Raw genomic sequence first — 22,341 nt, 5'->3', positions numbered from 1 at the left:
TTCTGAAATATGAATATTTGAACTTTATCCTTAAATCAACCAAACTTAAGAATTAAAAAGCCAGTCAATAGCTAGTTGCAAAATAAGGCATCTTAGCTTAAAAAAGAAATAAAAACGAGATAATGCAGTAAAACCTGATGTATATAGTCCTGAAGCATTAAAGCCTTTAAGTGTGTGTATTTTTTTGGTTAAATCAGTCTTTGATTGTTATATACACATAGCCTAAGTAAGAGAATTAAATATTTTTTCGTTTAAAATGTGTTGTTAATTTTGGGTATTCATTTTGATGATATGAGAACTGCAGGAGTCCTCAAGGCACAGGAATTGATTATGATTTTGTTTAAAAAGAAGAAGAGAAGGTATTTTGGTAGAGTGTTAGAAGAGCAAAATTGTCATTTGTGATTGTCATGTTAGAGAAAAGCATTCCAAATTCTAGTAATTCAGATGTGTGAACCTTTTCAGAAAAGGCAGTTACGACTGAATGCTTAAAATAAAACTCATCTTTATAGCCATCCTTAATGACCATTGTTTACTAATAAAAGAAAGACTTTTCATTTGGGTGTTTCAAAGGTCTGAGAATCAAGACAATACTTGCAGTCAGAGTAAGGTCCAATATGGCTGGAGAAATAATCTCATGACTCTAAATGGGGAAAAAAATGTAAATTTTGTGTTACTCCCACCACACCCAATTTATTCTGCAGTGAGTTGATGTGTGCTAGGAGTTCTATGGAGAATCATGTCAGGTTGTGATAGCCTGGAAACAGTGTCTCCGACCTGGGGATAATAGACGTGTGTGTGTGTGTGTGTGTGTGTGTGTGTGTGTGTTATACATATACATTATCTGTTAAAAAGTATATCGTATCTGTTAAAATAAATCTGAGTCTTAGATCATAGGTGTTTTCTAGGGATTTTGTGCTATTCCTTTCTATTTTGTCATTTTTAGCCAGTTGCCAAGAATTGCTGAGAAATTTCTGTGAAATATGCCTTTCTTCTGTACAGTAAATTGTGATTCATTTATTTTCTCAGTTGCTGAGAGATGAGCTTTGATAAGTTCCAGATGTACTGCACAAATAAGAGGTTGATGACTTACACAAGCACCTCTATATAGTGTTTATGTTACACATTTATAATGCGATTCTTACGGCTAATGGCTGATCTTTCTGTCCTTTAACTATGAGTTTTGGGGAAAGTCAGGAATCTTAACCATTTAAGAAATTTATAAAGCTCCCAGAGTCCTGTGCAGTGAGTTGCGCATCACTCACTTTTACAGGAAGCATAATCACTGACTGTCTTCCTAACCTTGCCCCTCTCTCTGCTCCTAGCCACCTGCTCGGGTTTCCAAGTTCATCTCCACTCCTTTACCTTTTCCTGGTTTTCTCCATTCCCTAGAGCAGCCCAAGGAGAAGACGTATTAGAATCATCTGAAAGTACTTAGTAAGCACAGATTCCTGGAACCCCCTTCAAACTACTGCTTCAGATTTAGAGGTTTGAATGGGGAAAGCTACAAGCTTATACGCACTGTGGGTTATTTTTCTATGCCTTCAAGTTTGAGATTCATTATCCCGGTGGTTTGATCTCAAAGCATGGTTCCTAGACCAGCAGCATCAGCATTATATTGCAACTCGTTAGAAATGCAGATTCTCAGCATCCATCCCAGACCTACAGAATCAGAAACTTTGGGGTGAGGCTCTGCAATAGTGGTTTTAACAAGCAGCACAGGTGATTCTGTGCTGCTTGTTTGAGAACCGCTGCACGTCCTGGGACCTTTGTGAGCCAGTTTTGGTCTGTGTTCCCAAAGGAGCAGGACACAGTTGGGTATCTAGTATCATAGTATAGGGATGTGAGTAATTCTTCCTTCCAAAGGGTATCAGATGAACTGGTTATAATTTTATTTTACTCATCCAAGAATACTAGGCATCCATCTATCCAAAATTAATATAACAAATACTTTCAATATGTGCAAATTTTCTAGAGATACTGTCATGCACTTTGACCACATATCAGCACTACAAAAATTCCTGGGAAAATGCAGTCCTCTTTAATTACTTACCAGTGGGATACACTTTGTTCTTTGGAATTATGTAATGAAGAATGGGTGATTTAATTATAATTAAATTACAACTGTTGACCCAGTGCCAAGCCTAGCACCCATATTACCGAATATTTAAGGTGCAACTAGTCTACTTTCAAGATTAAAGAGGAACAGGATAATTTGTAATAAATGCTAAATACCAATCCAAACTTGGCCTAATGGTTATTGAAAACTTTAAGCAGCCCAAGGCTTTAGGATAAGTTCGGCTGATGTTCTTTTTGATGAATTTCATTAAGACGTGAGAAGCAATGCTTCCCTCTTCAGACTAGACTGGAGCTGTGCTCAAGGAATCTACACAGGTTTTTTTTTCTTTTCATTTTTCTAACTTTAATCTGATTCTGATTGACAGATACACTTTTTTTTTAAGTCAGTATTATCTTTAACTTTGAATCAATAATAGGTATTAGAGCTGGAAGGGAATTTAGCGGTCACCTAGTGCAAACTCAAATAGGGGTGATTTCCACCCTACCCCTCCCCAGGGGATATTCAACTCTGAGAATTGAATCTTAGAGCACAGCTTATCAGGGAAACGCTTCTTGTGATGGTCCCTAGATCACAGGCTTTTACAGCAGTCACATCTATTCCTGAGTTGTGATGGCTATCTCCAAATTCTGAGATGCTGATCCCTTTGTGTATGACCTAACCGGTCTCTGGAACTTTGGGTATCTGTGTGACACCTGAGGCTCAGAGCTGGAGCTCAGCAGATATGAATGTCACTATTAGCACATACAGCAACTGTTTAAAAAGCTGAAAGAGTCTGGACTTCAATTAGAGATATGAATGAAGCAGATCTGGTTGGGACAAAGGTATATCGGGCCAGGGGGTAGAGGACGATATTGACACTGTTTTGGAGCTTCAACTTCTGTGTGAGACCAAGGGGAGAGATATTTATTTGGTGCAGGATATATATCTTCTACAGGGCACTGAATAATTTGGCTTGTACAGTTGGATTATTCGTACGCTATAATTGCATGGAACTTTGAATAGGAAGTGAGATCTGGTAGGTTTTTACAGGTTAGTGTGAGCCAGCGATACATCCTGGGGTAATTTGGGCAGAGAATAAAAATATATTTGTGGGGCCCGTCTGAGGAGTGGGGAGGAATGCGGAGCTGTTGGACGTCCCCACCTGGGTTATTGCTGATGTTCTCACAAACATTGAGACTAACAGTTTGGTGTGCTGAGCCCTCGATCTTCCGGCTTGCGCTTGTGAGGCTTGTCGCTGCTGAGGAGAGGCTAAGCCTACTTGTGTTTATGCCTAAGAGTCTTCCCCTGAGTGCGTCTTTTTTGCTCAGATGTGGCCCTCTCTCTCTAGCTAGGCAGGCTCAGTAGGTGAATTCACTGCTCTCCCCCATGTGGGATCTGACTCCCAGGGGTGTGAATCTCCCTGGCAACGTGGGATATGGCTCCCAGGGGTGAGCCTGGACCTGGCATTGTGGGATTGAGGGGATCTTCTTGACCAAGAGGGGGAAGCAGAGTGAAACAAAGTGGGGTTTCAGTGGCTGGGAGATTTCAGGTGGAGTCGAGGGGTCACTCTGGAGGGCATTCTTGTGCACTGTATGGATATCCCTTTTTAGGTTTTAGTGTATTGGAGCGGCTAGAGGGAAATGCCTGAAACTGTCGAGCTATGACCCAATAGCCTTGATTCCTGAGGATGATTGTATAGCTGTGTAGCTTACATGGTGTGACTGTGTGATTGTGGGAAACTTGTGGCTCACACTCCCTTTGTCCAGTATATGGATGGATGAGTGGAAAAAGGGGGACAAAAACTAGGTGAAAAATAGGATGGGATGCAGGGGATGGGAGTGATTTGGGTGTTCTTTTTTACTTTTATTTTGTATTCTTGTTTTTATTCTTTTTGCTGTGGGGAAAGTGTTCAGGGGTTGATTGGTGTGGTGGGAGTGCAGCTATGTGGTGGTGCTGTGGGCAGTTGATTGTGCACCAGGGATGATTGTATGGTGTGTGAATGTATCTCAATAAAACTGAATTTAGAATATAATAATTTTTTTTGAAAAAGCCAGTATTATCTTTTAACTTTGAATCAATAGTAGGTATTAGAGCTGGAAGGAAATTCAGTGGTCACCTAGTGCAAACTCAACTGGGGGTGATTTCCACCCTTCCCCACCCCAGGGGATATTCAGCAATATCTAGAGACATTTGGGGTTGTCACAACTAGGGGTGGGGGTGAGGTGCTCTGGTATCTGGTGGGTAGAGGCCAGGGATGCTGCTAAATGTCCTATACTATACAGGACAGACTCCTGTAATAAAGAACTATCTGGTCATACTGTCAGTAGTGCCAAAGTTGAGAAACCTTGTTTTAGAAAAACCTTGTGCCCCCAAGGTCATTGAACTAGCAGACCCAGTAGAGGGACTCAAGACTCGGGATTCTCACACCTTGTCCACTCTTTCAACATTACATCTCCAGGATTCTGCTAAATTTAAAATTCATATATGCAAATACTATCATACCACATGAAATTAGAATACGAAAAGCCCCCAAATCAAATAATTTAGCAGACTGGACTATTTTCAGTTTGGAATACTTTCTTTAGTTTTTCCATAGGCATATAGGTTTACATAAGTTTTATTCAATTGTATATCCTGCTTTTCATATAACATCATGTCATAACATTTTCCATATTCCTGTAAGTGTCATGCCAATTTTTTTTGAATGTCCTCAGGCTATTCCTTTCAATGAAAGGATGTATTTAACCATTCCCCTCTTGTTGGACACTTAACCTGCTTTCATTTTTTGCTGTTGTATGTTAAACTGCAATATATATCTTTACTTCTGCTAAATTTAAGTTTGTATTGGAATTAAAGGCAGCAGAATTTCTTCTGAGTTATCCCATGGAACATAGACTATGTGTTCTACTTTCATATCAGTACTCCTTATAAAGAGGAAATCAGTAATGGAATTGTGGTCATATCTGAATTTTAATAACATGTTTCTTAAAATATCCCAACCAGTTATTCTGAAGTAACTAGACAAAACTGGGTTCAAATCCTGCTCCCACCACTTACTAACTGTCTGTTCTTATCCGGTCATTTACCCCTTGTAAGCCTCAGTTTGCTCATCTGTAAAATGGGAATAATGACAATTCTATTCTCATGGCATTTGTGGGAAACTTCAAATATGAAAGTTTAAATGAGAGGATATTTGCAAAATGCTGAACATAAGGCATTAAGCAAACTGAATGCTCAATTCAATAATCAGAAGGTGGAAAAGCAAAAAGGAAAGCATTGCCAAGCTCGTGGGAAGTAAGTATAAAAAAAAACAGTTTACTTGAAAAATATCTGCTACAGCTCATGTGGACAGCAACTTACAGATAAAGTAGCCTCAATTCCAAATGTGGCTACCAAAAACACATGAGTAATTTTGACCCCTGGGCAAATTCCAGGGCAGACCATGGATAACACATTCGTATTTGAAGTTTCCAACAAATGCCATGAAAGGCAGCACAGCTGCTTCACAGAACACAGTCCAAATGGCTCAAGTCCCTTACAGTTTCCCTTCTCCCTAAATTTCCTTTTCACCCCTGCTTCTCCCTAAAGTTACCACAGCACACTTGGCATTGTGGCTTTAACCCTTAGCCAAAGTTAGGCTAATCTTTGGGAGTGCTTCCGTGGAATTTGAGCTGGATCCCTCACTCCTTGCAAATCTTGTCCACAACAAGGTGAGCCAATCTTTCCTCCTCTTCCGTGCTGAGGGAATTCTTCCACAGAGCTAAAGATGAGAATTTGGCTTGGTGACATTTCCAGAAAATACACAGCGTTACTGTGAGCAATGGGCATATTTTATCCTTACTTCTATTGAGTTTTCTTGAAAGAAAATATTTTTGAAGGCCCAATCTTCCTAAGTAAGATGAATGTAGATTCAATGTAATTACACCTTATGTTTGAAAAAAATTTAGAATTTTCAAGGTAAGCTATGTTTAGCTTGAGTCTCATGCTAATCCTATACATAGAGAATCTATTTTTAGAAATTTTGTAGATGAACTGTCTCTCTTCAGAAATAGTTCCACTAGATACTTTGGAAAGGGAATGAGATTTGCCTCATTTATGAAGAGAAAACTTGGAAACAGAACAGGGAAATTTCTGGTATGGACATGTGTGAAAAAATATTCTGTTAACATGGTAAGTTAACTCTTCCTCTTTTATCAGGGCTTTTATGAAATACTTTCTTTATGTTTTAACCTTTTCCATAGGTAGGTTAATCTTTTTCAAGAATTTGAAACATTGTGGAAAACAGAGATTCTAGGGGCAGAATACATAATGATTAATCCACTCGAGGACTGTAAATTCCAAAAAGGCAGACCCTCTAACTAATCTTCACATTTCCTAACACACTATGGTTCAGAACTCTAGAAATGTTTTTGGTATTGATGTTTTAGGGCTGGAGTACATTATACAGTGTCCATAGTGTTGTCTGCCTTTCTAGTTTTGTGTTTAGTAGTTTAATCAGGGGCCTCATCTTGATAAAAAAATTCTAAGAGTTTGCAACTGGGTTCCTGGTGGTGGGAAATGGGAGGCCCATAAGTTTTAAACATGCTTGTAAAATGCAAAATTCTGTACAATTACTACAAAAGTATTAAAGAAAATATCTGGCACATAAATGACCTTTGTGAGAAGGAGAAGACCATGAAAGCATCTCAAAGAAGATGGTCAGTTCTTATCTATCAGTGCTGCCCAAAATGGAGTATTGGAAACTGGATTTACCACTCACCTGAAATGACAAAAAAAAAAAAAAGAATAAGACAAAATATATGAAACAACAGTTTACAACACTGGATATCAGAGAAAGAAAGACAGTGATCCCTGAGAGACAGGAAACCAACAAGGTAGGATCTCCACTGGCCCCAGCTTACTGCCTTGGGAGAGTTTCCAGACTCATTTCAGGAAAGGGGAATTTGGGTGGAGCCCAGTGAACTCCCTGAGATGACACGGAGATGAGAGTCCAGGGAGCCCAAGGCAGTTCGATTTCACAGAACAGATACCAGAGAGGAAAGCACTGCACACACAGAGAGAATCCTGGAGATCTGCAGAGAGTCCCCTTTGATTAATTCTGCAGAATAATGATAAACATATGCATTGGAGGAAATTGCCTAAGACTGGGGAGAGAGCCATCAGAAGGGATTAGAGAACATTGCCAGTTGCTTACACAGGGCCAGGAATAGTACTTTTCTCCATCAGCAAGTCTGGAAAAACACATAATTCATATGGAATTGGGTAGAAAACTCAAAGTCTTACCTAAGTAAGGGGGAATTATCCCTAAATTGAACACTGCTCCAGGCTGTCCTAACAAATCATAAAAGCGAGACCCAAAAGGATCAAACTACTTCCATATGATAAAAACTGCCTCCTCAAACAAAGAACATGATTATTTATAGGAATAAAAAGTGTTCCACACTCAACAAGGGAAAATTCACAATGTCTGGCATAAATAAATCCAGAAAAACGTAACCTATAATGAAGAAAATAACCAATTTAAACCAACCCAGAACTGACACAGATGTTAGAACTAGCAGTCAAAAATATTAAAATAGTTATTGTAACTGTATTCCATATATTAAAAAGTTAAGTAAAGACATAGAAAATATTTGAAAAGATCCAAATAGAACTTATAGAGATTAAAATTACAATGTCTAAGATAAACAATGTACTGGATAGAGTTAATGGGAGATTAGATTTGGCATAAGAAAAAATTAATGAACTTGAAGACATAGCAATAGAAACTATCCAAATTTAAACACACAGAAAAAAAGAGTTAAAAAAAAATGAAAAGTGCATCAGTGAGTTATAGGACAACTTCAGGGGTCCTGAGATTCATATATTTGAAGTCCCTGAAGAAAGGGAGAGAAAGGAAAAACAGAAGAAATACTTGAAGAAATAATAGTTAAAATTTTTTTCAAAATTTGGTGAAAACTATAAAACCATAGGTTTAAAAGCCTCAACAAACACCAAACACAAGAAACATGAAGAAAATGACACCAAGTTACATTATAACCAAACTGCTGAAAAGCAATGATAAAGAGAAAATCTTAAAACATGCAGAAAAAGAGAGATGCATTCCATACAGGTTAATGAAGATAAGAGTGACAGGAAATTCCTCATCAAAATGCAAGCAAGAGGACAGAGAAGCAAAATCTTTAAAGTTCTAAAAATAAAATCTGTCAACCTAGAATACTAATTGCAGGGAAATAAAGGCAATTTCAGACATATAAAAACTGAAAGAATGTATCACTGGAAGACACATACTCCAAGAAATGTTAAAGAAGTCCTTCAAGCAGAAGAAAAATTATACCAGGTGGAAATATAGATCTAAATAAAGGAAGAAGAACATTGAAAATGATAACTACATGCATAAATATGTAAGGGTTTTAAAAATTATTTAAATCTACTTAAAAGATAATTAACTGTTTAAGCAAAAATAATACTATATTGTGAAATTTATAGCATATGTAAAAGTAAAATGTATGACAACAGTAGCATAAGGCTAGGAATGGAGAAGTTGATGTGTATAGGTATACCTCATTCTATTGTACTTTGTTTTATTGCACTTCGTTGTATTGCACTTTGCAGGTAATGTGTTTTTTACAAATTGAAGGTTTGTGGCAACCCTACATCAAGCAAGTGCCATTTTTCCAACAGCATGTAGTCACTTCATGTCTCTGTGTCACATTTTAATTCTGGTATGTACATTGTTTATTTTAGACACAATACTATTGCACACTTAATAGACTACAATATAGTGTAAACATAACTTTTATATGCATTGAGAAACCAAAAAATTTGTGTGACTCGCTTTATTGTGATATTCACTTTATTGCAAGGATGTGGAATAAACTTACAATATCTCTGAGGTATGCCTGTATTATTGTAAGATTTTTATATTATATATGAAGTGATATTATATCACTCTAAGGGAGATTTTGATAAGTTATATATATATGCCACAAACCAAAGAGTTATACTCAATCAAACAATGAAGAAGATTAAAAAAAAAATTACAAAGGAGGCATAAAAAGAGGAAAAGAAGAAAAAGAATAGATGAAACAAATAGAAAACAAGTAGCAGAGATAGATTCATACCTAACCATATCAGTAATCATATTAAATGTAAATGGGATAAACATGCAATTGAACAGCAGAGATTGTCAGATTGGATTAAAAAAATTAAAACCCAACTATGCCTCTGAAAAATGTGCTTTAAATACAAAGACACAAACAGGTTAAAAGTAAAAGGGTGGAAAAATAGATGCCATCTAACTCTAGTCAAAAGAAAAGTGGAGTGGCTATTTTAATATCAGACAAAGTAGATTTCAGAGCAAAGAATATTACCAGGGATAAATAATGTCATTTCATAATGATAAGGGGTGGCTAATTTATTAAGAAGTCATAATAATCCTTAATCTTTATGCAACTAATAACAGAGCTTCCAAATACCTACATATATTCCCTGTATATCATCCATCAGTCTTGAAGTCAACCTTGAAAATTGGCCCTGCCATAAAGTCCTATGTACCCTTACAATAATACTGAGATACAGATAGACACAGGGATGACACACCACCCCATGTTTCAGATGTACACATTGAAGACTGCAGAATTTTAGTGACTTGCCTGTGTCTCAGGGAGCAACTGGAGTCCTATTCCAGCTCTTCTAATTTCAGTCCCAGGACTCTACCCTGAGACTGTACTACCCAGGAAATCTTAATATGCTCATATTTCCCTCTCAAACTTCCCTTAGTCTGTTAAAGCCAAAAGGAGATTTGGATGACTGTCCTCCTGCCTGAGTGTTGCTTCTTGGCTACAGCCTCTGAATGTGGAGAGGTATCACCAAGTGAAAATAAATCAGATGTGCTCTGACAAGAAACTCTGTATCCCTCTTCTTTTCCCCAGAGTAGAAACAAATGGGCAATCTGAAAAAAAAAAAAAATTGTTGTCAGTATTTTAGTAGATATGAATGAGTCAATAGTCTATTAGTCATCACTTCTAAGCATGAATGAGAAAATGAATCCCTTTTTCAGTATCCTATGATATCCTATGAGAACCCTACGAAAATTGTTTCTTAACAATTCTGATGAACTAAACATTCTTTAGGAGACTGTTTAAAAGCATAATCATTGTGGAAACTATATATGTTGTCATAATGAGGAGCACAAAGCCAAAGTGTTAAGTTATCATTGTTGTCAAAATCTGATTCCACAAAACTTCCCTTTTCCTTATTCTCTTGAGGAGGACAAACCATGGAGAAAAGACCACCACTTAAGTTTTAAACTCTGTGTTATTTTTTAGAAATGTTGTAGTGTATTTACATTCATTCTTTTGGCCAAGAAAACTCACTGTTTAAAAGTTGTATGGCGGAATTATATCTTCTACAGGGGGTTAGGATCTGAAGTCATTGCGTAAGGCAAAAAGTATGCATAGTCAAAATTATCCTCAAAAAAGTCCTTCACATGAAGTACTGTATACATAATTTTAAAAATACAAGCTTGGATAGTAATGCTTAAAGACACTGAAGATTGAGAATCACTAAGCTAGGCCAAAAGGAACATATGTCTACACAGATATCTAGGTATCTATGCTTTTTGCCTTTAATATAACCATGCTAGTTTGAATGTATTATGTCCCCCAAAATGCCATTTTCTTTGATGTAATCTTGTATGGGCAGAAGTATCAGTGTTGATTAGATTGTAATTCTTTGAGTGTTTCCATGGAGATGCGCCCCACCCAGCTGTGGGTGATGACTTTGGTTGGATAATTTCCATGGAGGTGTTGCCCTGCCCATTCAGAGTGGGTCTGAATTAAATTACTGGAGCACTATATAAGCTCAGACAGAAGGAGCAAGCTTGCTACAACCAAGAGGGACACTTTGAAGAAAGCACAGGAGCTGTAGATGAGAGACAGTTTGAAGATGGCCATTGAAAACAGACTCTTGCTCTGGAGAAGCTAAGAGAGGAAAAAAGCCCTGAGAGCAACTGAGATTGACATTTTGAAGAGGAGCTGCAGCCTAGAGAGGAATGTCCTGGGAGAAAGCCATTTTGAAATCAGAACTTGGAGCAAACGCCAGCCACGTGCCTTCCCAGCTAACAGAGGTATTCCAGACGCCATTGGCCATCCTCCAGTGAAGGTACCCAATTGTTGATGTGTTACCTTGGACACTTTATGGCCATAAGACTATAACTGTGTAACCAAATAAACCCCCTTTTAGAAAAGCCTATCTATCTCTGGTGTTTTGCATTCCGGCAGCATAAGCAAACTAAAACAATAACTGTAAGATCAATAGCTAGAGGTGGTTTTTACAGTCTATTTCAATTTTAAGCTTTTAAGCATTAATACAGGTTAACAGATTCATTTGTTGTGAGGATTAAATGAAATAATAGATATAAAAGCATGTATTATGGGGCCAACCACAAATGAGAATCAATAAATTTTTGCCAGTTAGAAATTTAATTTTTGCGTTAGACTCACAAATTCACTTTTTTCATAGAAGGAAAGGACATTTACCACCTACTTCCTGTCTTTCTGAGCTGGCATTTCCTGTTGTGGCCTTACTAATCAACATTGGTCTCATAATCTCTTACACATAAAGCAGTGCTACTTGAAGTTCTGCAACAAAATTGAAGCTTGCATCAGAATGTAAATCAAGGCACTGCTTCCTTCATTGAGAAAGTCTTGCTATCCCCCCAAAATGTAGCTGAACTAATCATTGTGCTTAGTAATGTAGTTAACTTACATCATAGTGCAAGTTCCTTATCTTGTCATGGATCAATAAAGTGTTTGAGAACTGTGTTTTGAGTACTAAGGTCTGATTATGTCATGTCTTCCCAGGGTCTAGATTCTAAAGTCGGCACTTGTAATTACTCTCATGACATCACTCCATTGTGTGTGTTTTGAAGGTACATGTGCTGGTTTGGATATATTACGCCATGTTCTTTAATGCAATCTTGTGGGGGCAGAAGTATTAGTGTTGATTAGGTTGGAATCTTTTGATTGAGTGTTTCCATGGAGAATTTGACTCAATCACCTGTGGGTGAAATGTTTGATTAAATTATTTCTATGGAGATATGGACCACACCCATTCAGGGTAGGTCTTGATTTAATCACTGAGTCATTTAAAAGAGCTCACAGACAGAAGGAACTCAGAGCAGCTGAGAGAGATATTTTTTAGAGAAGCTAAGAGTTGACACTGACATTTAGAGATACTTGGAGATGCAGACAGAAGGATGTTTAGCTACAAGATGAAGCCCAGAGTTTGCCCTGGGATATGCTAAGACAGGACCCCCAGGCATTTAGAGAGAAGCGTCTTGGGAGAAAGAACCAAGAACGCACAGGAGCTGAGGGAGAAGCTGGAAACATAACCTGGGAACATACCTTCCCAGCTAACAGAGGTTTTCCAGACGCCATCGGCCATCCGTCAGTGAAGGTATCATCTGTTGACGCCTTAGTTTGAACACTTTTATGGCCTTAGAACTGTAAATCTGTAACTTAATAAATCCCCTTTATAAAAGCCAATCCATTTCTGGTATTTTGCATAACAGCTGCTCTAGCAAACCGGAACAGTGCATAAAGGTGTTATGTATCTGTGTGATCACTTAAGTGTGAGTTTGACATATATACTTTTCTCTTGGGGTCATTACACAAAACTAAATCTCATACAAATGTGTATTCCAAGTTTTTTAAACATTTAGAGTGCACTAAAAACAACTGTATGTTTTTCATCTTGCATATGGGAATTAGTTGGAGGATGAATAATCCTTTGACAAAGATCTACAATGGGGTAGCAGATAGGTTTCTTCTCATGTGAAAATAGCCATCAAATTGTAATGGCTCCCAGTACACTGTGGTGAGAAGGATTTGGAACGAGTACTGTGATTGATTAGTGAGCTCTGCCATGGGAGTATAAATGGGGCATGGCAACACCCCATGCTGTGTATTTGCCATCCTTGGGTTAGGAGTCATGAGTTTCTCTTTCTACTAAAACAAGTGACTTAAGTTATTCTCTTGCAGGACATGAAAATGATGACAGAAAAGAAGAACCAGTTCCTACATATAAACTTGTAAATCCCTCTCTTCAAGAATATTACATGGATGTGGCTTTCCTCATAGATGCTTCCCAAAGAGTCAAAAATGAAGACTTTAAGGAAGTGAAAGATTTTATAACCTCAGTGCTTGACTACTTTCACATTGCCCCAGATCCGCTGACCTCCACCTTAGGAGATAGAGTGGCAGTCCTGAGCTACTCTCCTCTGGGCTATATGCCCAACACTGAAGAATGCCCAGTCTACCTGGAGTTTGATTTGGTTACTTATAACAGTATAAACCAAATGAAATATCATCTCCAAGACTCCCTTCAGCAGCTCAATGGAGATGTTTTTCTTGGCCATGCCCTGCAGTGGACAATTGAGAATGTCTTTGTCGGAACCCCCAACCTGAGGAAAAACAAAGTTATCTTCATAATATCTGCTGGTGAAACCAACCCTTTAGACAAGGAATTCTTAAAGAATGTGTCTCTGAGAGCCAAGTGTCAAGGCTATTCCATATTTGTGTTCTCCTTTGGTCCTATACACAATGACAAGGAATTAGAAGAGTTGGCCAGCCACCCACTGGATCATCATTTAGTCCAGCTTGGCCGAATCCACAAGCCAGATTTGGAGTATATTGCCAAGTTTATCAAGCCATTTGTCCATTCAATCAGACGTAAGTCATTAAAGCTTTTCTCTTCCATTGCTTTTGCAATTCATTTAATGTCTCTGTGTACAATTCATCAGTAGACATAATAAAACAAACCTCACTTTAGTCAAGGGTGGTGGAATATAAGGCTTGAGTAGAAGGCAGTGAGAACCCCACAGAGAAAACTCCGAGGTCTTACTGACAAGACCTTTGCCAGGAAATCTACAAATGGGTGAAAAGTGTCTTTTAACTCTATAAGTATTTACAATATGTCAGGCACTGTGATAAATTCTTTACTTGGGTTATATCACGTAATCCTTAGCACAGGCCTCAAAGGGAAATTTTAGTATCCCATTCTAAAGATGAGAAAACTGAGGTTCAGAGACATTAAATAAATTACTATTCAAAGGCTCACAATTAATAGCTGGCAAATTCTAGACTCAACCTCATGCACTCTGACTCTAGAGCTATGGTCTTATCCGGTAAATCATTCTTCAAACCCTAAATCCATAACGAGGTACACCTCTCTCTTAAATAATATCTTACTACCATCATTCTTCACCTGCTCCAAGGAATTCTATTTTATCCTGTCATTGTAAATTAACCTTGGTACTGATTTGAATTCTTATAAGCCAAGGCACAAATCTCTTCTATAGCCCCTGCCCCAGACAGCAGTCTCAGACACAGCGAGAAGGGGGTTTTTAGGGTATCTGCACAGTAGGGCTTTGAGGGTGGCTGCCCCAGCCTCTGCCCATATAATTTTAGGCATTAATGTAGTAACTAACCTAGGAGTTTATAGTGTCAAACAAGTCCTGGCCTATGCTGGGTAATTAGGAATGAGGCAGAAGCCACATTGAATGGTTATCTGCAGCTCCTGTAAATTTAATAGAGTCACAGTGATGTAGATTTTCTGGTACCCATAAAGCCCCAGGGCTCATGTAACCCTCAGGAATCTTGGAATTCAGGAGTTATATTCAGTATCAGACTTGTCACTTGCAAAAACAATGGTGCCTTGTCCCAACCCCTAGATAAATAGGGCAGACAATTTCACTAGCTCATGGAGTCTTCTAGGTGGATCTTCCTTTTAGAGGGAGAGAAACAGATGAAAGAGGAGACTGAGATGCCCTTGAACTATATCAAGCCTGTGACATACAGAGCACGGGAACTTTTGACTCAATTACTGCTATATCTCATTGACTTTGCCAACAACAAGGTATTTCAGTGTCAGAGGATGCCTACTTTATTGAGTTCCTAAGAAAATTAACTTTCTCTTGAAAACACCTCCAACCACAGAAAAAGATGAACTGACTTTTGGTGATAGAATGTGGACGTGTAATTTAAACTCACCAGTTTGCTCTCTTTCCAGGTGCCGTCAACAAATATCCCTCCACAGATCTACGACCCAAGTGTGTTAACGTCACTTCTCCCAACCCAGAGAATGTCAGCACAGAAGACACTGTATTGTGAGTTGAGAAATTCAGAGTTTGGGTAATACTACAACTGAAAATAGGCCTTGAGAAAATAATTTGAAATGAATGACATTCTAGTTTATAAGCTTGGTACTGTGTTTGTGTTTTAAATGCTCCTGAATGGTGATGACAGCACAGGTCTGGTGTTAATAGCAAATAGAATGTGATCTGTATTAGGAAGAAACATATTTACATTTCTGTTGCTTTTACAAAAAAAAAAAAATCCTTTATTAGTAACTACATAAAACCGCTCTAATATTGGTTACTGCCAAAATAGAAAACTTTTAATATCAAAGGTTGTATGTAACAATTTTAGATCAGAAGAAAAACAGGAAAAAGAGAAGTTGTAAAGACCTGCCGTTTGGAAAAGATAACTGATATGAAGATTGGCAGAAAGAATTCTTTCAAGTTTGATTTTGCAAAATATGGTCCTAAGTACTCAATAAAAATTCAGCGATGAAAATATTGGCTTGGAGTCCTAAACCACGGAGACAAATGCCTAATTTCCCTTTGGAATATGAAAAATGTTGCCCCTGAGTCACATTTCATCCACAAACTACTTCTGTCCTATTCATGCATAAAATGGATTCATGTTATACTATCTGGTTGTATTTACATTTAATCCTGCAAGCAACTTGGCTAATATATTTTTTAATCTCTTCTCTGTCATGTCAGCCTTCCTCCTGAATTGTATGGAATACAGTCAGGAAACAGGGAGCCGTTTGGTGAACAGCATTTCTTTGAATTAGAGAGCAATCACAGTGATGGTTTTGAAGCCTCTACTGATTTGATCCAGAAGCTATTCATGCTCCTTTCAACTGGGGAACTGATGGTAAAAGACCAGGAAGAGACACATTCAGAAGAAATTACATATCCAGCAAATGATAAACAACAAGAACAAAAAGGTAACCTTGAGTACAACAGAGTTGAAGACCCTGAAGTGCTTTAGTTTGTTTGAATTTTCTGTTGGTGAAAACATGAGCAATAAGAACTCATTCATTCAGATGGAAATGATAGGACAGGGGTGAAAGAGAGGCTTATCTTCTAAGACTACAAGGGGTTCCCAAAATCAGGGGGCAAGGCAGGCAAAACTCTTCAGAAAGGCAAAGAAGGGAGTCGGTTGTGCTGACAAAACCAGTAGTAGAAGAAGGTATGAATTATTGGTGTGGAACCAGGGAACTGACAGGTAAGAGGGACAAGAACAAGGACAATGGGTTCTAAGAAGCAGAAGGAGTCCTTCATCCTTATGGAAAATGGGAGTGGGGAGAGACTGTGCAAAAAGCCTCCCGAGTTTGAACATTCAAGTTCTGCTTTCTCCCCTAGAAACTAGGGCTTTCTTGGTCCAAGATGCCTGCTCCCAGCTGAGCCCCAGCCTCAATGGGGCCTGAGAGGACAAGATCTGCATGGAGGTTGGGGGCAGCTCCTTAGGTAGGGAAATGGTTATGGATCTACAGCTAAGGAGAAAATGGGAGATGGAGCATAGGAAGCTATAGTCAGTTCTAGGGCAGCTATTCACAATCCTTGCTGTGTACCAGATCAGATCATAAATTATTTTAAAATACAGAGTCCTGGGACTCTAACTAAAAATGATTATTAATTATATAGATAGTTAAAAATACAGGCACAGTTAAAGATATAGGTATTTATAGCTTTACATATGGATATAAATGTATATATAGCTAGATACGTAGATACAGAACAAAATCAGCAAAATGATGAAAAACAAGAGAGAAGAAAATGGGGAAAATATGAAAAATGTAGACAGAAACCATAGTGAGAAGACGACAGCAGAACAACATCATTTTTTCTACATAGTGCTGGAAGAAAAGAACTGTGAACACAGAATTTTATATCCAGTGAAAATAACCCTCAGAAATGAAGGCAAAATAAAGACATTCTCAGATGAATGCTCCATGTTGCAAGAAGACCTTTTCTAAGAGGGAAATATGACAAGACAATCAGGGAATGGGAGTGAAGTCAAATGACTGTGGACTGGGTGAGTGGGAGAAAATGATTGGGCAGTGAAACTGAGAAAGCAACATACATGAATTTTTAAGTAGGAAGATGGAAGGGATGCTGGCCTGAGTAAGAGCAAGTGGCAGGTACCAGATGTGGCTAACTATGTAAAGAGCTATATGGTTTATAAAGTAATTTCATACACACGATCTCATTGGAGTCCCTCCAAAAGCCTGTGTGGGTGACAGGAATTAATGTCTCTATCCCTAGTATGCAGATAGAGAAACTGAGGCTCAAAGGGGTTTAGTGCCTGGCTGGGGCTTGACCAAGATTTGGCAACTTCTGATTCAGTGTGCTTTATCAACAACTGGAGGAAGGAATTAGGGGTGGATAAGAGACAGGTGGGTGGGTATAGGAGGGGATACAATTAATATTGTAATCATAGGAAAGAAACCTATAAATCAGTGATTCCCAACTTGTCTTGATATTAGAATCACCTGGGTATTTTTGAAAATTCCAAAGTTCAGACCACATCCCACACCAATTAAATCACATTCTCTGGGGGTGAGAAACAGGCCTCAGTAGTTTTTAAAGCTCCCCTGGTGATTCCAATGTGCATACAAGTTTGGAAAAAACTGCTTTAAATGATTGAATCAGTCTTGATTATGCAGCAAATCAAGGAGATTTAAATGCTGAAAATGGGGCAGGGTTGGGGAGGGGAACTTCCTTCTTTATCATTCTTCATAATTTCTTTCCTCCCAAAAGTTTTCTCCATTTTTCTATAGTAATTTTGTATCATACATCTAGAAGTAGGTGATATCTTTAATCTTTTTTTCTCAGAGAGCTCTAGCCAACCTCTTGGTTTGGTGATATTTGGCCAACCCTGCTCCATGCAGCAAATCAGAAAATACCAGTTTGACTTTTTTCTTGGGATCTTGAAAACTTAGAATTTGAAAATTGGAGTGACTTTAAAAATCAAAGTTTTTCTGTATTTTTTTTTATAGATGAAGAAATGGAGGCTAGAGACATGTGAGTTATTTTACCCAAGAATATACACAGACCCTAGTCCAATACTGTTAAGTCACAGTGATTCTTAATCTATAATTATGTTTGTGGAGCACAAGTTCACCTTCAGGTTATGCCATGAAAGGAAGATAATAAAATCTATCTCTGAGTTGTTAAAAGGTTGGAGAGGATACATATAAATCTCAAAGTCCACATTATGCCTGGCACATAATCAACTAGTATTATCCCTATATGACTTACTTAAGCCTGGCAATATATTTGGTAATTAAAAATAAAAATCCACTGTGTAGACTGATCAGCCTTTATATTGCTTTGCTCATCTTTTATTTTCTGAGAGAGAACTGGTTTTTCTCTTTTCCTGCCCATTTTTCTGATATTTTCATTTGAGCATCTACTTAATGTACAGGTTTTCTGTTTGCTTATTATAATATACATTTTCAAGGTTTTAATGTGGGTATTTTTAAGTATAACTGGATCCCTTTTCCCTTTATGCCATCCCAGGGCTTATGTCTTTGTCTTTATTTTTCCAATATCAAGTGCAGTATTTCTTGAAGTGCAGACCCTGGAACAGCCACATCAGTATCATCTAGGAACTCACTAGGAATGCAGATTCTCAAATCCACCTAGACCAACAGAATCAGAAACTGGGTTTGGGGCCTTCCAGGTGATTCTGACACAGGCTAGAGTTTGAGAGAGAACCCCTGTGTTAACGATACTTTGTCTAAATCAGTCTTCCTTATTGGAGGTTCTTATTGGATATTAATACGTAGTTGGGAAAAAATAATTTCCCTGGAAATCACTGATAAGCAGGTGTCCTTTATGCAGGACTCTTCAGTGCCTTTAATGGGCTAAAGTTCATTGTGATTCTGCAGAGAGGGGCTGTAGTGAAACCAATGTGGTCACAGAATCTTATATGAGGGAGCATCTTAGAGAGCTAGTGTTTTATGTAAATCATTTTGAGAAACAGTAGTGGGAAGAGTGAATCCTGGGGCCAGACCTAGATTTGAATCGTATCTCTGCACTTGCTTGCCATGTGATCTCTGTTTCCTCATGTGTAAAACAGGGATAATAAGAGAACCTACATTATAGGCTAATGTGAGCATTAAATAAATGCAGAGTGCTTCAAACAGCACTTGGCATAATGTAAAAGCTCAGCAAAGACATGCTATTATTTAAAATGAGGGGGAGGAGGACAATGATGATGATGATGATAGTGGTGATGACAAATAATATCAGAGCTGATGACCATGGTGGAAAGAATACCAGCCAGGGAATGAGGGGACCTAGGAGCCGATTTTGGTTCTCTCACTAGCTTTGTGATCTTGGGAAGTCACTTCATTGCTCTGGTCCTTACTTTCTTATTTGTGTAATGAGGACCTTGTATGAGGCCATTGTTTTTCATACCATGGTATGCGTATCTCTGGGGACACACAAAGACTTTCCAAGGTATGCATTTTTAAAATCTAGCCTTCAAATGACTCTATCTACCTGAAAATATGTTTGTGTCTAAGGAATCCCACATCCACTTTTACAAATGTCCCCCATGTCATACAAAAATGGCATTTCTCTCAGCCATTCTGAATCTTACCATGTTGCTTTGCCAGGGAAGAATAAGGGTCTGTTGTCAAACAAGGAGTCATTTTTAAAATATTGGATCTGTAGGCCTCCTTTAATCAAAGCGCCATAAACCCAGGTAAGGCTTCAAGTCTTTACCGTCTTGTACATATTTCTGTTAAAGAAGAGGTTTGGTGCTAGGAATGGGGTATTTGAGCACATAATGGGATGTTCTGAATTTGGATATTTATAAAGTGAAGGTGGTGGAAGTGATGACAAATTTCATTTAGTAATCTGCATTTCCAATGAGCTGGCAGGGGCGAAAGATGGCGACACCCCTTGGGTGGTCGCAGAGGAGGTCAAGATCGGTCTGTCTTGCCTTCGATCAACTTCAGGACATGATTGCATCTCAGGAGAAACTGATCCACCGGCTGAGGAATGTGATGGCTCTCCAGGATGAAAATTTTGTCATTAAAGAAGAGTTCCAGGTAGTGAAGAATGCTGGTGGAAGAGAAAGCTGCCCATGCCAAGACCAAGGTCCTCCTGGCCAAGGAAGAGGAGAAGTTGCAGTTTGCACTCGGAGAAGCAGAGGTGCTGACCAGACAGCTGGAGAAGGAGAAGCCGGCCTTTGAGAAAGCAATCTCCAGTGTCAAGAGCAAAGTCCTGCAGGAGTCCTGCAAGAAGAACCAGCTCATCTCCAAGTGCAATGAAATTGAGTCTCACATTATAAAGCAAGAAGATATTCTTAATGGCAAAGAGAATGAGATTAAGGAGTTGCAGCAAGTTGTCAGCCAGCTGAAACAGATCTTCAGGAATCACATGTCTGACTTCTGGATCCAGAAGCAGTGGGAGAACTACATGGCCCAGGTGCTGGAGCAGAAGCATAAGAAGTCCTCAGGGACATGTCGGCCCGGAGCCACCAGAGTCCCAAAGAAAAATAAAATTATTGTTGCCTTCTTGTTCTCTGGCTCTAGTTAAAAAAAAAAAATTCATTTAGTAATCTGGCCTGTGCCATCTCCAAGTTTTATCAAAAAACACATCTCTCCTGAGTGAGAATTCCATTAGAACAAAGTAAAGAGATTATTAGAGAAATATCTATGGAGAGCAAGCATTGTTTCATGAGGCCAAAAAAACTCGTGGCAAGGGCCTTAACCATTTACCTCTCTTGGAGTAGAATCTTAAGATGTTAGTGCAAGACCCCATAATAACATGTTTATTTCAACTGAAAAATGAAATCAGACTCTTTCTAAGGGAGAAGAGTTGATCATCTTTACGATAAGAACTAATTCTGCCAGTTAGGCTTTATGGGGGGTATTTTCCACAAACAGAATGAGCTAAATCAAAGCTTCAGATTTTTGAAGAAAAAACATATAGAACAGATGATAATTATTTTATCAAAAATACAGTACTAGCACAAGTGTGCGTTGAGCTCTATTCAACTTTTCTAACCATTTTTTTAGTTTTTCAAGATAAACAACGTGCCTCTAAGTAAAAGAGTAACTAGTATAATTAATGTAAGTTTTGGCAAAGCTTTTTATAGTACATTTCCAAGAAATGAGGAAGTGAGTAATTCTAATGACTGGGTGAGAGATTCTTTTGTAAAATCTTTTGGAAGTTTCTAGGTGATTTTTGGGACATAGCTCAGAAAAAATCCAAATAATTGTTTGACATTGTTATCATAAACTTGTTCAAACCCATCTATATATAAACAATATTTCTCAATACTTAAATTTATAACAATAAGTATTAAAAATAGAATAGAATTGATATTAAGCTTTACATTACTCTAACAATAAATAAGTAAAAGTATTAGGGAAAAACTATCAATATCATTAAGAATATATTTATTTTTTGTGCTTATTGAATTACCAAAATTTAAATATCTATGCTGTTTTAATACATTCTGATGGTTACTTATCTAGAAAACATTTCAAAACACTGAAATGTATAGTCATAGAAAATTTTAAAAACATAATTTTCAATTTATAAACATTTTTCTTGCAGAGAATTATGATTAAGCAAAGAATAAAAGATTTTGAAGCATATATGTATATTACAGTAAGAATGAAATTCTATGGGAGAAGTGGAAGGAAAATACAAGGTTAAGGAAAGAAATGAACACTATACAACAGACTTTTAAACATGAGCATGATCGCATATGTTTAAAAGTTAGGTTAATGGTGGGATTGAATCACTATGCCATATAGATTCCATTGGGTAGATTAAAAGTGAAACAATAAATTTTATTTTACAATGTGTCACAAATTACATTTTCCACTACTTAAACTCATGATGAAAAAAAAATAGATGTTAACTTTGAAATATGCCAAAAATACATGTTTTTGTGTATTGTGGAAGGGGTATTATAGGCAAAAGCGAAGACAACTAAGCTGGCCATCTCTGAGAGCCAGTTTCAGGCCTGGTTCACCTGAAGCAGACCCTAAGATGAGGATTTATGTGCCTGTAACTGAGGAGGTACTTCCAGAAGAACCACTAAGGGAATGGAGAAAGCAAAACAGGGAAGGGGTGGAAGCCAGACAGGGGGTTCATATCGGTCAACTTCAGCCTGGTC

The 22,341-nt window shown here is 37.9% G+C and overlaps 1 protein-coding gene and 1 pseudogene across 1 annotated transcript in view; both read left to right on the top strand.

Moving 5' to 3' along the window:
• Nucleotides 1-18,222, top strand: part of COL6A5 (collagen type VI alpha 5 chain) — a 94,169-nt gene extending 75,947 nt beyond the window's left edge. The window contains exons 37-40 of the mRNA XM_037845066.1: nucleotides 13,102-13,791; nucleotides 15,131-15,227; nucleotides 15,909-16,138; nucleotides 18,194-18,222. Coding sequence (XP_037700994.1) covers nucleotides 13,102-13,791; nucleotides 15,131-15,227; nucleotides 15,909-16,138; nucleotides 18,194-18,222 — 1,046 coding nt within the window. The remainder of the gene's footprint in view (nucleotides 1-13,101; nucleotides 13,792-15,130; nucleotides 15,228-15,908; nucleotides 16,139-18,193) is intronic.
• Nucleotides 18,223-20,095: 1,873 nt separating this feature from the next.
• Nucleotides 20,096-20,710, top strand: LOC119541303 (annotated as a pseudogene).
• Nucleotides 20,711-22,341: the final 1,631 nt, after the last annotated feature.

This window comes from Choloepus didactylus, chromosome 1 (genome assembly GCF_015220235.1).
Source record: "Choloepus didactylus isolate mChoDid1 chromosome 1, mChoDid1.pri, whole genome shotgun sequence".
Lineage (NCBI taxonomy): Eukaryota > Metazoa > Chordata > Mammalia > Pilosa > Megalonychidae > Choloepus > Choloepus didactylus.
This window is presented reverse-complemented; position numbering and strand designations above follow the sequence as displayed.